The 14,397-nt window shown below is 43.6% G+C and overlaps 1 protein-coding gene across 1 annotated transcript; it reads right to left on the minus strand.

The window, feature by feature from the left end:
• Positions 1–6,770: 6,770 nt before the first annotated feature.
• On the minus strand, positions 6,771–7,358 carry LOC145793253 (uncharacterized). The gene has a single exon (XM_082876033.1). The coding sequence runs from the start codon at positions 7,356–7,358 to the stop codon at positions 6,771–6,773; it is 588 nt and encodes a 195-aa protein (XP_082732159.1).
• Positions 7,359–14,397: the final 7,039 nt, after the last annotated feature.

Below are 14,397 nucleotides of genomic sequence, written 5' to 3' on the forward strand. Positions count from 1 at the left end.
ACAGTATGATAGCATGTTTGCATTCATTCATCTGTTTTGCATGCACCGGGCTCGGCGCACCATACTAACTGCATTTGTATTTCAATTCCAAATTGAATACATGTTAGCTGTAGCATTCCATACGCCATGTTTAGAATAGCCGAGCCTACTATAGTTGCATTTTTGCATGTGTTGCATTAGGCATTTCTGTATACTTAGGATCATGCATGATTTCTAATGTGGTTTCCATTTTGGCTTGGAGTACTCGGTAAGTTTTATGCTTTAGCATCCTTGCATACGTGTGAGTGACTGCCATGAATAGCATGCTTACCATGAGGCTAATTGCTTATATGATATAACTGCCTGAATGCCTGTGGGTGAAGGTTGCGTTACTTGGATTGGAACAATTCATCAAATGTTTGTTTTAAGCCCACTAGATAGTGGCAAAACCATCTTTTCTAAGCCCACCTGAGGGTGGCAAAATCTGCATTTTAAGCCTACTTGCGAGTAGCAAACCATCTTTCAAAAACAAACATGAAATGTTTTGTTCCAATTCAGGCGATCCAGTCTATACTTGTATGCTGTGCGCATCACATAGTAACCTAGGCTAATAACCGGAATAAGAACACACAATGTTTTCAAAAATAGATATCATAGTTAGTAGAGGCCGGTCTCTGACCGGGCGAGTGGGGGTGCTCACGAAGTGACCTTCCCCAATCGTACCCAAGTTCCCGAGCCGAAGCAAATTTGGTGATGACGGACACGTGGCCTTCGGCACCGAGTCAGGGTTTCCTAAATTTCCCCAAAAATAAAATATTTAGGTGGTGACTCTGTATCTGGCAAAGCAGTCCATGTTTGGCACTTCTTTCAAAAAACTGTTTTCTCAAAACAATTTGCCGGATTTGTACTCTTTGGTTCAGACTTAGAACCGTGACAAATTTGAGAGTCCTGAGCTGTAGTGACCCCAAATGAACAGAACGGGACTCACCCTCCCGGGAGCGTTCGGGGACGTCTACAGTCCCAAACTCAGATTTTTCGAAGATCTTTTCCCTCCAGCTGTTGTGCATTGCTCCAGATATTTCCAAACTCAGATATTTTGAACCAACTCTTGTATATTGCTATATATGAGGCTTTTCACTCATTTTGCAAGAGAACTTCTTGAGCAAGTTTGGGAGCCTCTCCCTCTAAAAACTCCTCTCTCTCTAGAATTTTCAGACCTAAATCTCTGCCTCTCTCTCTATAGTTCACTCTCTCTTCCCCTTTTGTGCATAGAAGTGCATAGAAGTAGAGAAATATAGCTAGTTTGCCTAGGCATCCTTCATCAAAGTTGCATGTCCATGGGCTGAGGTCTCTTGGAACTGATTTTTGGGCTGATAGAAGGCCATTTGAGCCAAGAAAGAGGCCCTTTTGCTGCTGTGTTACAAGGGTAAGCACCTTTCCTCTTTTATATTTGTTTTGCACACTTACTTCACCATCTTTTCACACTACTTTGGGGCTGTTTTTTAGGGTGGTTTTGAACTACAAAAACCTCTATTTTTCCTCTGTTTTTTAGTCCTAAAAGTCTTGGTTTGTGCCTTGGTTGGCTAGGGGGTTGTCCTGCATTTTGTTCATTGGCTTGTAAGGCCTTGTGAGCTAACTTTCAAACAACTTTTTGGCCATAGAACCACTGAAATCCAAAGGATTTTCAGTGGTAAAAACCTTGTTTTGAGGGCCCAAATAGGAGAGGGTGGTCCCCCCTCCTCTTGTCTTGCTTGATAGTGTTGATGGCCAACAAATGAGCATGTGTTTTTACTTCGTTATGGATTTGTTTAGGCTCATTTTTGTGACTTATCAGACCTTCCATAACTCTATTTTTGGCTGTCTTGGTCACCTCTTGCATGCTTATTGCACTTGTAGTGTAAATCCTCTTTGCTTGCCTTGTTAGCCTTACAAAGTAGCATGCTTTTGTGGCTTGTGTTAGCTCTTTTCAAGAATTTTTTTGTGACTTTTAGGGCATGTTATAACTTTGATTTTGATTGGTGGACTCACTCTATGCATGGTTTATACACTTGTAGTGTAAATCTCATAAACTAGCTTTGTATGCTTCATGAAGTAGCATGTCATTCTAGCTTGCCTTGAGTCCATTTCAACATGTTTTTGGAGATTTTTTGCCATGTCATACCTCTGTTAGGGTTTGGTTTGGTCACCTCTTGCATGCTCCATGCACTTGTTGTGCATTTCCATGAAATAGCCTAACATGCATCATGTTGTAACATGTCATTTTAGCATGCTTTTGGCTTAACTTCATGAAGACTTTGTTCAAGTTTTAGCATGTTTAAGGTCTGACTTGTGTTGTATTGGTCATCCATGACTTGCTTTGTATAGCCTTGGTTCAATCTAGCTTGTTAGCTTTGTACACCAAGTCCATTAACATGTTTTACTTGGATTATTTTAATGATTTGGCATCATTTATTATGTCATTTCAGTCCATGTTTCATGGCCATGCACTTGCATCTATCACTCATTCAATGCGTTGGAGGGTTTTCCCCTTTATGCCTTAAAATGAACCATTGTGTATGCCTTCATGCCATGGCTTGCGAGCCATCATTTTAGTGCTTATTTGGGGTTATTATGCCATGATATAACTTTGATTTTTGTTGGTTAAGTCATCCCATGCTTGGTCTGGTGTAGTGTAATCCACCTTATTTGCCTTGTATGCATCATGCCTTATGCCCTTCATGCTAGCTTATTTTGGCTTCCTTCCATGCACGTTTTAGACTTATTTTAGCACGTTCTAGGACTGTTTTAGGTTGCATTGGTCACATGCTTCATGTTTTGTATACTTGTAGTACAAATGCTCTTGCTTGCCTCAAGCTTTGAGCAACATTGCATGCTTCATTTGTGTCGCGTACATAATTTGGCATCACCTAACATGACATTTCAGAGCATTTAGCATTGCCATGTTCCTACTTCATTCATGCTTTGAATGCCTTTGAGTATTGTGCATTATTGCCTAGTTTATGCCTTAGCTCGTATGCTCGCATGCCTAGGCCTTTGAGCCCTCATCTCAGCATGTTTAGGTCCTTATTTTGACCTGCTTGAGCTTTGTCCATGCTTAGTTCATGCATTTGTGCCATGTATTGCATGCCTCATGTGTAGTCCTCTTCACTAGCCTTCATGCCTTAGGACTCTTGCATGCTTTGCTTATGTTGTTTAAATGATTTAGCATCGTTTCTTACTTCATTTCAGTGCACTTAGTGTTGTTACACTTCCATGCTTTTCCACTCTTTAACTGTTCTTGAGAGTTGCAACTTAGTGCCTTAATTGGTGAGCCAATTGGCATGCATGCTTGTAGGTGTTTTCGGTGCCTTTATTCTAGCATTATGGCCACTATTTGGGCATGATTGTGGTCTACCCTTTTGGTTTAAGTCCATTGAGTATACCATGTATATTGCATTGAGCACGCCATGCTTGCTCTATTACATAAGTTGCCCTTGTTGCATTGTATTGTGCATGCATGCATTACATTGTGTTGAGAATCCCTATGATTGCCTTGCATTGAGTATGCCATCTAGTTCTTAGCATTTAGCATTGTGTATGCCATGTTATTCCTTGCATTGTGTATGCTAGGTTGCTAGTTGCATTGTGTATGCTATGTAGATCATCGCATTGTGTATGCCGTATACCTTGCGTTGTGTATGTTTAGGTTACATCATGCCATTATGCATGCTAATTGATATTTGCGTTGTGCATGCTAGTTGTTGCATGCATTAGTATTGTGCATGCCATTAGCCTTGTTAGGTTGTTCAAGTTGCGTTCTAAGGTTACATTACATTGCATTGTGCATGCCATGTTATGTGTTGCATTGTGTTTGGAATAGGTGTTAGTCCAAACACGAGAAATGAGGGACGTTTCATACTTCAAGTGATGAAACGTGCCTCAATTCTTGGTCGCCGACGCTCTTGATCGCCGACGCTCTTGATCATACATGATAGAGTTTTAGGCTTTATGTGTTTACTTGTGCATTCATTTTATATTGGATTGTGCAACTTCGCCTCTCGGCCATCACGCATTGAAATGTGCGATTGGTGGCCCGAGGGTGGTTGTGCATGATAGGAAGGGTGGTTGTGCACACATATCTTGCAAATACATTGCCATGCCCTTTTCTTGCTCTCTGTTGCAGAAAACTGGGATTCAGTAGCAACAACTGGCCGGCCAGCCAGAAAAAGTAGCTGGCCGACCACTTTTCTGGTTTTTCAATAACCAAAAGTGGTTGGCAAGTGTTTCTAGAGATCAAAAGTGGTCAGCCACCCTCCCACAGGATTCCCAAGGTGGAGTTTCAGCTTTCTGGAGCTTGGTGCAGAGTTCTGAGAACAAATGAAAACAAAGGCAAATCAGGGCATCGCATTGGATTTCCAAACGAGGAGACCTTGCATGCATCCAGCCTTCTCCCTACGAGAACCTCCTGTTTTACTACTTTCCTTAGCTGCCATGCTTAGATAGCTAGTTTATGCTTTGGTTTGTACTTTAAATAGTTAAGGCGTTAGCTATTTTAATTTGTTTTGTAATAATTAGTTTAATTAGCTTAGATTAGCTAGTTAGCTTCTTATTTGGTCCCTCCTTTGAGAGGGCGCATTGTTGTAATAAGCGTGTGTGTGTGTGATGCATGTCTTCCAACCCCCATTTGTTTCTCCTTTTTACTTAACCGCTTACGATGGTTAGTTTTAGGGCATGTTTCATTTAGCATACCTTATGCTTGCAGGCGTGCATCCATTCATTTGTTTTGCATGCACCGGGCTCGGCGCATCATACTAACTGCATTGTATTTCAATTCCAATTTGAATACATGTACCAAGTTACATTTCACATGACACTCTTAGGATAGCCGAGCCTATCTTAGTTGCATTTTTCGCATGTGTCGCATTAGCCATTTTAACATGAACTAGGATCATGCATTAATTTCTAACTAGTTCTTTGTTTTGGCTCGGAGTACACTGTGAGTGTTTACGCTTTAGCATACTGCATGTGTGTTAATGTTGCCATGAAAGCATGCTTGCCATGAGGCTAACTGATTATTTGACATGACTGCTTGAATGCCTGTGGGTGAAGGTTGGATTACCTAAATTGGAACAATTCATTGAAATTTGTATTTTAGCCTACTTGCGAGTAGCAAACTCCAAACCATTTTCCAAACAAACGGATATGCGATGCTTTGTTCCAAATTAGGCGATCTAGTCTATACTTGTTTGCTGTGCGCATCACATAGTAAGATTAGCTAATTAACCGGAATAAGAACGCATGTGTTTTAAAAAACAAAATATCATGTTTAGTACAGGCCAATCTTTGATCGGGCGAGCGGGGGTGCTCATTAAATGACCTTCCCCAATCGTACCCAAGTTCCCGAGCCGAGGCAACTTTGGTGATAATGGACACATGGCCTTAGGCATGAGTCAGGGTTTCATAAATTTCCTCAAAATAAAATATTTAGGTGGCGACTTTGTATCTGGCAAAGTAGTCCATGTTTGGCACTTCTTTATAAAAATCAGTTTTCCAAAACGATTTGCTGGATTTGGACTCTTTGGTGATTTGTCGGTCTTACATTGCACATTGTAAGATTAGATTCAGAACCGTGACATTTGAGTCCGAACTGTAGTAGTTAGAGAACAAAACGAGATTCTCTCGAGAGTTCTCCGGAGCGCGTCTACAGGGTGTCTCAAGATTTTTATATTGGAATGGATACTACTACTATTCCAGATCTGAATGTTGGAGATTACCAGATGGACGACCTCTTTTCGAAGCTACACGATGGTGCAGGCAGCTTTGGCTTTTCTCGTGAGGCTAGTTCACCCAATCGCCTGCCAGCATCTACTCACGCTAATGCTGTTGGGCAATCATCTTTAGGGGAAGTGCGCCGCCCTCAGACCTTTGGTCACTCCATCAGTTTTCCTCCAGTGATTGAAGCTGGCAGCGGTATGAGAGAGTCTCATCAGCCCTCAGAGAAAGTTTCCTTTCTAAGTTATTGGGTTTCTTCCGAAGCTGCTTCCACTCTTGCTTGTATCCAAGCATTGCATTCGGACACCTTTACTGCCTTTAATGTTCATGGATCTATAGTGCAGACGGCACTGCTAGAGTCACTTGCTAGTTTCATTCGTGACCTCGCTACCCAGCAGATCCTGACAACCCCCAGCAAGTTCGTGGAGAGTGCTGAGGCCAACCTGAGTGGCTTTGAAAGGAATGGTTTGAACCTATCATGGATGAAGGACATGCTTCAGGAAGTTGATGGTTTCCTTGAGCATGCTAACAATGTGGCGATGATTGCGTTCTTGGAGGAGACTATCAAGGAGTGTGAGGGTGCTCTAGAGCAGCACCGGCAGAACCTGGCTTAGTTCAAAGAGAAGGACTTTGCATTGGTTGCCCAGTTGCCTCGAGATGTGACTCTGATGGACTCCCTTTTGAAGGGTTTGATTTGATGTGTCTGTGACTTTGTTATGATTTCTTCCATTTTCTTTTCTTTATTTTGTTGTTTCATTGCGCTTGGGGCGTCTTTTATTTTCTTCTTCTCTGTCATAACTTCTTTTCAAACATTGTAATCATGTTCTGGAAGTTTGACTTTAATGAAAAGTATGATGTTTGGTAGTACTTTTAAGTTTCATTTCATCGTTTTCTTTACATTGCTTCTATATAGCTTCTAAAGATAAGCAAAACTCTTGCAATGAAAAAACTTCACCATGCCTAAGCTTTTACAAGGATAAAATTTCACTAAGTATGAAAAACTTTCCTCACACTAAGTGTATATGAGACCAAAATGTTTACTAAGTGTATGATACTTTCTTTACACTTTGCTTTGGAAGTATTAACAAAGAAACTTTACAACTCTTTTTCCTGAACAGAAGAAATAAAGGAAAATATTCTTTGACATACTTGGCGTTGACAGGGCCAGTTCTAAATCCATCATCTACTCTTGTCAGCTTGTAGTACCTGCTACTGCTTGCCTCAGCCACTTTGTAGGGGCCTTCCCATCTGGGTGAGAACTTGGGAATTGGCTGCCCCCGCATGATTACATCCACTGTTTTCCATACTAAGCCCCCCTCCTTGAACTTTCTGTGTTGAACAGATTGATTGTAAGCACGGGCAATGGATTGATGATACTTTTCCATTGCCTGCGAGGCCCGATCTCTTCTTTCTTCAGCTGCTTCTATGTCATTCTTCCTACTGCCTGGAACTAAGTGTACTGACATAGCCATTCTTGCTGAGGGTACTGCTAACTCAATTGGTAGCACAACTTCGGACCCATATACTAGGGAAAATGGGGTTGCCTGAGTTGGCTTTCTCTTTGACGTTCTATATGCCCAGAGCGTTACGGGGAGTTGTTCAGACCATGTGTCTCCTGGTTCATCCATCATTTTACTTAGTAGTCAAATGAGGGTTTTGTTGGTCACCTCAGCTTGTCCGTTCCCTTGGGGGTAGTATGGACTCGACTTATGGTGCTTGATCTGGTAGGCATCCAACAGCCTTCCAACGTGGCGATTTACAAAAGGAGTTCCATTGTCAGAAAACATTACTTTGGGTATGCCAAACCTACAGATTTTGTTCTCTTTGATGAAGTTGGCTACTCTTGCCCTATTTGTCTTCCTCATTGGTATAGCCTCTACCCACTTGGTGCTAACTTCAGTTGCAATAAGTATCCATCTGTAGCCTTTGGATTGTTGCGCTATAGGACCAACCATGTCAAATGCCCAAGTATGGAACGGGTAAAAAGTCTTGATGTTGTGCAGTTCAACTGCCGGTGCATGTATCAAATTCCTAAACTTCTGACATGCTTGGCATCTTCTCACAAAGTTCTTAGCATCTTCTTCCATTGTCAGCCAGTAATAGCCGAGGTGAATGAGATGTCCATATAATCGCTACCTTCCTTGATGCTCTGTCTTATGGGTTTCCCTCAGCACCTCATTTGCCTCATCTTTTGATAAGCATGCTAAAGGTTTCCCTTCTTCGGTACAGTTTGCCTTGGTCAAGGAAGAAGCAGAGGGCTCACCTCTTAACTCTGATTGCATCCGCTTTGTTCTTGGGCAGTGTGCCCTTTCCAAGGTAGTCGATATATGGCGGCCTCCATTCTTCACTGCTTAAGCAATGGGCTTCCTCTTCCTTAGGATAAGACTAACACGTTGCACATTGCCTCTGCAACTCAATACTTTCCTTGTCCATCTCTGGCCAGTTATACCCTTGCCTCTGTATCCGTCGGTATAGACTGATATTTCCATCTCCACAAGACTTAGCATGGATTTGCTTAAGTCTGTAAGTTGTTTCTTGTCTACCGATGCATCTTGCCAGCAAGTTATTGGGACCGTGAAAATACAGCTCTCCTCTGAGGAGCAGAAATGATGCAGTTTCTGCTGGTCTGATTGTTCCCTGGCCTGTTTTCAACTACTGGATTATATCTTCTTTCCACCCCTCAGTATCTTGCCCTGTATGTTCTTCGGCTAGCACTGCTGGTGTTGTTCTTTTCTCGATGACGATGGCCATACTACCATCTAGCATCTCCACATTTGCCCCCAGTGTAGCCAAGGCATTGGGGAAACGGTTATGTGTTTGAGAGGTATGTTGGATTTGGACATCATCAAACTGAGTGAGCAACCTTTGAACTACAGTGCGATATGGGGCCAATAGAGGCTCTTTTAAGGCGAAATCACCCATCGTTTGCTTGACAACTAACCTGGAGTCGCCCCAAATTTTCAACTTGCAGAGGGCCTTCTTTTGGGTAGTTATTAGACCTAGTATCAGCACTTCATATTCAGCCTCGTTGTTTAAACACCCAAAGTCAAGCTTATATGATAGATGAAACTTTTTTTCCTTCTTGACTAGTTAGTGTTACACTAACTCCACCTTTCCTAGCTCCGGAAGCTCCATCAAATTTTAAGTCCCAATAAGTCTCAATTCCAGCTACTGAGACATGGACCTCACCTGGTAGAGGCACCTCCGTAGGTTCACATTCACCAGATGGGAACTGGGCCAATAAGTTTGCAAGTGCTTGGCTCTTAATAGCCTTGGGAGTAACACAAATGATATCATATTCTGCTAGAGCCAAGAGCCATCTTTCCATTCTTCCAGTCAGAGCAGGCTTGCTCAGCAAATAGCGGACTAGATCACTCCGGGTCACAACCTGGATTGGGTGTGCCAAAAAGTAGTGGCGCAACTTCTACCTCGTGAAGATTAAGGCTAAACAATGCCTCTCAATTGGGGTATATCGCGACTTGGCGCCATTGACTTTGCGATTGACGTAATAGACTGGCTTCTCGATGCCATCTATGTCTTGGACAAGTAAAGCCCCAATAGACTGAGGAGTAGAGGTTAGGTACAGTAGCAGAGGTTTTTCGGGCTGTGGAGCAATCATTGTAAGTGGAGAGGTAAGTGCTTTCTTCACCATATCAAATGCATGTTGGTGTTCTTGCAGCCATTCAGACTTATGATTCCCTTTCAGCAGTGTCCCAAAGGAAAAGGTTATCTCAGCAAGCGCTGGAATAAACTTTCTATGACACTTTGCCTAGGAATTTCTCCAAGGTCTTTTGAGAGTGTGGCGGTGGCATCTCCATGATTGACTTGATCTTATCCCCATATACTTCAATCCCTCATTGGTGTACAAGAAAGCCAAGGAACTTGCTAGCGGTAACTCCAAAGGCACACTTGAGATGGTTCATCTTGAGGCAAAATTTGCGGCAACGTTGAAAAACTTTTTTCAAGTCGTAGAGGTGGCTGTTTGCCTCAGTGGACTTGACCATCAGATCATCCACATATACCTCTACTTCATGATGTAACATGTCGTGGAACACTGCAGTCATAGCCCATTGGTTGGTTGCCCCTGCATTTTTCAAACTGAAGGGTATCACTGTATAGAAAATTTTTTCCAAGGGTGTTCTGAAAGCCATCTTTTCTGCATCTTCTGGGGCCATTTTGATCTGGTTATAACCACTGAACCCATCCATGAAGGAGAACATCTGATGGCCTGCAGTAGAATCAACAAGTGTGTCAACATGAGGCAATGGAAATTCATCTTTTGGGCAGGCCTTATTCAGGTCGCGAAAGTCTACACAGACCCTGATCTGACCGTTCTTCTTCTGCACTGGCACAATATTTGCTAGCCAAGTGGGGTACTGTATTGGCTCAATAAACTTAGCCTTCTACAACTTTTCTACCTCTGCCTTAATCTTTGCTTCAAGATCAGGGTGATACTTTCGAGCGTGCTGCTTGATTAGTTTAGAGTTGGGAAAATTGTCCAGATGATGAGTGACAAGAGATGGGTAAAGACCAGGAATCTTGTCATATGTCCAAGCAAAGACATCACTGTATTGCTTTAGTAGGGTTATCAATTATGCCTTAGTTGGTGAAGCCATCGTATCACCGATAAACACCGGCTTACTCTGCCTAGGTGAGTCACTGAGGTTGACCTCAGCAAGTACCTCCTGCTAGGGTTTGGGCCTATCTTGCATGCATTCAGAGGCAGGCTCAGGCGTCTCTACCAACCCTTCTTAGGACCCATCACCATCACATTTATTTGTCTTGGGGCCATCCTCCCAAGGTATGAAGTCTGGCCCCTAAGACCGTCATAGGTAGTAAACTGCCTTGCCGCCCTCACGCACTTTAACAATCTTGGGCGGAGGACTTGTGGATTTGCTACTCCTTTTCTGTCCACTGCTTTTTGAAGCAACCTTTGCATCTCGAATGTCTTCCCACTTCGGCAATTTTACCCCTGCAATTTTACTAGTCCTTGGAGTTTCATCCGTTGACAACTTAGTAAAGAAAATTACGTCTGAATAGTGTGCCTCTTCCACTCCAAATGGCTTTTTAGACACATTTATGGTCACTTTGCACTTTCCTAGTTTTGTCATCCCGTATTGGTGATAACTTGACGGGATAGCCCCATATCGGTGCATCCAAGCTCTGCCTAGTATCATATGGTAATTTGTTTCTGCTTCAATCACGTGGAACTTAGTTGCGGAATAGATCTCGCCAACTACTAAGTCCACGAGAACATGCCCCCTAGTAACTTTTTTCTCACCACCAAAACCCATTATAGTGATCGGTTGGCGAATCAGTTTGAACTCTAGGATACCAGCCTTTGCAAAGGTGTCAGTAGTGATAATGTTTATGGATGCCCCACCATCAAGGAAAGTACGCTTGAACTTTACATCGTTGATGTAAGCTGTGACAAAAAGATGACGGTTATGAGGAAATGGGTATGCTCTGTCTGCTTCTGAAAAAGTAATGGCCCCATAATCTTCCTGGATGCACTGAGGCACATACTCCTTAGCCTCAGCAACTTCAGCATGGTGCACTTCAAAGATATTGATGAGGGCCTTTGTTGCTTTCATCTTAGCGGCTTGGCTCAGCTCCAACTGCTCAAAGAATGTGCGAAACTTAACAGAGTTTTGCCAGGCTTGAGCATGAGTATCCTCTGCGAGTTTTGCCTTTGCAGGCACTGTCTCAGGGAGTTGACTGCTAGCGATTTCTTCTAACTCATCATAGTAGGATGCCATGTGTATATTCTCCCCCAAGGTACTTAATCATATGTATATTCTTCCCCTTCTCTTTGTGATTAGGATAGGGGTCTTTCCTTACATCACGATTATCGACATCTTTGAACTTTTAGCTCATTTGCACTGACTTTCTTCTTGAAGATACTTTTCAATGTCCAACAGTCCCTAGTAGGGTGTCTGGTGGTTCTGTGATAGACACAATAATCTAGTCTTTCTTTGTCCTTCTTGGTTGGAGTAACATCAACCGGAGGCAAAATAAGTTCACCATCAGCGACCCATTCTTTAACCAAGGCCTTAACATTCTCAAGGCTGGAAGGATATGGATTTCTGTCCTTATAACTCTTCCACTTTCGAGAGGACGAGGCCTCAGCTTGCGAGCGGCTCCCTCTTGTAGAGGTTACCGCAGCAACTCTGCTACTACAGGAGTAACAATGACTATCACGAGATCTGTGTAAAGGACCAGTGGTACTGAGGTTCCTAGCTGCCTCAATCAAGGGTGAAAAGGTAGGCAGATTATGGTTTACCAAGAAAATTTTGTAGTCGCATTTGGCACCGTCTACACATATGTTGACTAAATGAGCCTCATCCACTGGTTCATGATAGTCAATAGCCTTATCTTGGAACCGCTTAACATAGTCCAGTATATCTTCACCTTCTTTTTGGACATCTCGCCCAAGTGTGAGGGTTGTAACCTTCTCTTGGACTTGGAAGGACTTGGAAGAACTTTGTGTGGAACTTGTTCACCATCTCCTCCCAACTCTTGATCGAGTTGGGAGCCAAGTTCACATACCAACTGTAAGCCTTTTCAGTAAGTGATTTGGAGAACTCCTGAAGGCGTAGAGAGTGGTCACTATCATAGACACCAAGAGTTTCAATGAACCTGACCACGTGTTCTCTGGCATTGCCTTGCTTTGCATCAAACTTAATAAACTTGGGCACTGTATACCCAGTTGGGTATGGCATGGTCAATATCTCTTGAGAGTATGGGGGTTTCACATCTAGGTAAGGAAGAGATGACAGTTGCTTCTTGCTGTGTTCTTGCTCGAGCATAACTTGTACATCATCCAGAGTAACAAAGTGAGTCGGCTGGAATGGTCTAGTCTGCTCCTGGGTAGCTGAACCAGCGGCCGAACCGTTCGCTTAAGGTACCACTAGAGGCACCTGGATTGGAGCCCGAACTTCAGGGAACAAGTTAGGCACTGCGTTTGGGACTGCTACAGGTGGAGGTGCTTACACTGGAGCTGGCCTAGAAGCCATGGCCATAATAGCCTCAGTGAGAGTTTGCAAAGCTACCAGGATTTTCCTCTGTGTATCCTGGAGTGACTGAACTGCCTCAATCACAACATTGTGGTCATGGTCCTCCACATGTGCTGCTCCACCATTGGAAGAGCCTTGCTGCCGTGGGGATTGCTGAACTTTATCTTCTGTCATCTTTTCCAGCGAAGTGTGTAAGCCACTAGAGGTGTGAACCATCAACAAAGCAACCTCCCTAGCGGAGTTGCCATAAATGTAGGGGGTTCAAGGTTAGAGAGGTGATTAGAGAGGCAAAACTATGCTAATGGTCCACTAATGGTGGAAGGGGTTGAAGAATAAGTAATAGCAACTATCTAGGAGTTGGAGAGTGTGTAGCTAGGTGAAGGTGAAGCAAGTGGCTCAAGAAGAAGACAATGGCAGTGCCAAAATGGGCAGTATCTCCCCCAAATCCCCAAAATTCCTTCTGTTGAACCTTGGGAAATGGTTCCTATTTATAGGCTTTTCATTGGCACCAAGAGGGCACTAAGTGGCCAAATAGAGAGAAGACATGTATCCCAGAGGATCACATGGAATATTCTGCCTTGAGCCACCAGGCTGAAGGTGCCACGTGTCCCTCTGTATGTACTATGTACTATTTGTTTGTCTCTGCAACTACTTTTTTTGAGCCTCAGCAAGTGTAGTTTTAACAGGAGTGTTTGCCTCTACACTTGCCTTCTCAGCTTGAACCTCAGCAAGTGCACTTTGCAGCGGTGAACCTTGCTACTGCACTTGCCTTCTCAGTTCTATTTGGCTCGTACATGCATTCTCAAGACTCTACCCTTAGCCACCTAACCACCAACTCCCCAACTTCCCAGGGCGAAGGCCACAGCTAAGCCTACTATCAGCCATGTTATGCCTTAGTACCAAGCCCAAGGGGGCTTCTTTAGTCCTGCCTGTGCGACCAAGGCAGGTCTATAACCTAGGTAATGGAAAGGGAGTCCCTTATGCTTACGCTGCCCTGCTCTCATCTTCGCGGGATCGCCGCGGTAGACTGGTATCTTTGGGCCTGCTATCAGTGCCAAGTTAAATGAACTTTGGGGAGAGGGGTCTGCTATCAGCCGTAGTCATTAGCCTCTACTTGCAGAGGGAGGCCTCTCTCAAAGGCTGTTATCACCTTAGCAGGATATTCCCTCTGCAACTTAGTTGTGGTGGTCGTAGTTGCTGCGGTAGTCATTTCCTGCTGCAAGTTTAGATGACAGGGCTGAAGATATTAGAGATGGCACTGCCGACAAAATGCCTCCCTAACTTGGGCGCTACAAGTATTGTCTCTGCAACTTAGTTGTTTCGATTTTCTCCTTTCCTCAGCAACTCCAGATGGTTGTGGTACCGACATTACTTGGAATGGCGGCGGCGCCGAAGATACTTAGAATGGCTGCGCTGAGACAAAGTGCCTCCATAACTTGGCCGTTGCAAGTGTTACCTCTACAACTTAGTTGTGTCGGCTTTCCCTCAGCAACTTCAGATGGCGGCAGAACCGAAGATATTAGGAATGGCGGCGCTAAGGCAAAGTGCCTCAGCAACTTTGCCGCTGCACATGTTCCCTCCGCAACTTCACCACTATAGGTGTTGCCTCTGCAACTTGACTTGGGCATTTTTCTTCGTGGAGTCCATCTAG

Source organism: Camellia sinensis, chromosome 6, assembly GCF_055761805.1.
Source record: "Camellia sinensis isolate YWXY chromosome 6, ASM5576180v1, whole genome shotgun sequence".
NCBI classification, from domain to species: Eukaryota; Viridiplantae; Streptophyta; class Magnoliopsida; order Ericales; family Theaceae; genus Camellia; species Camellia sinensis.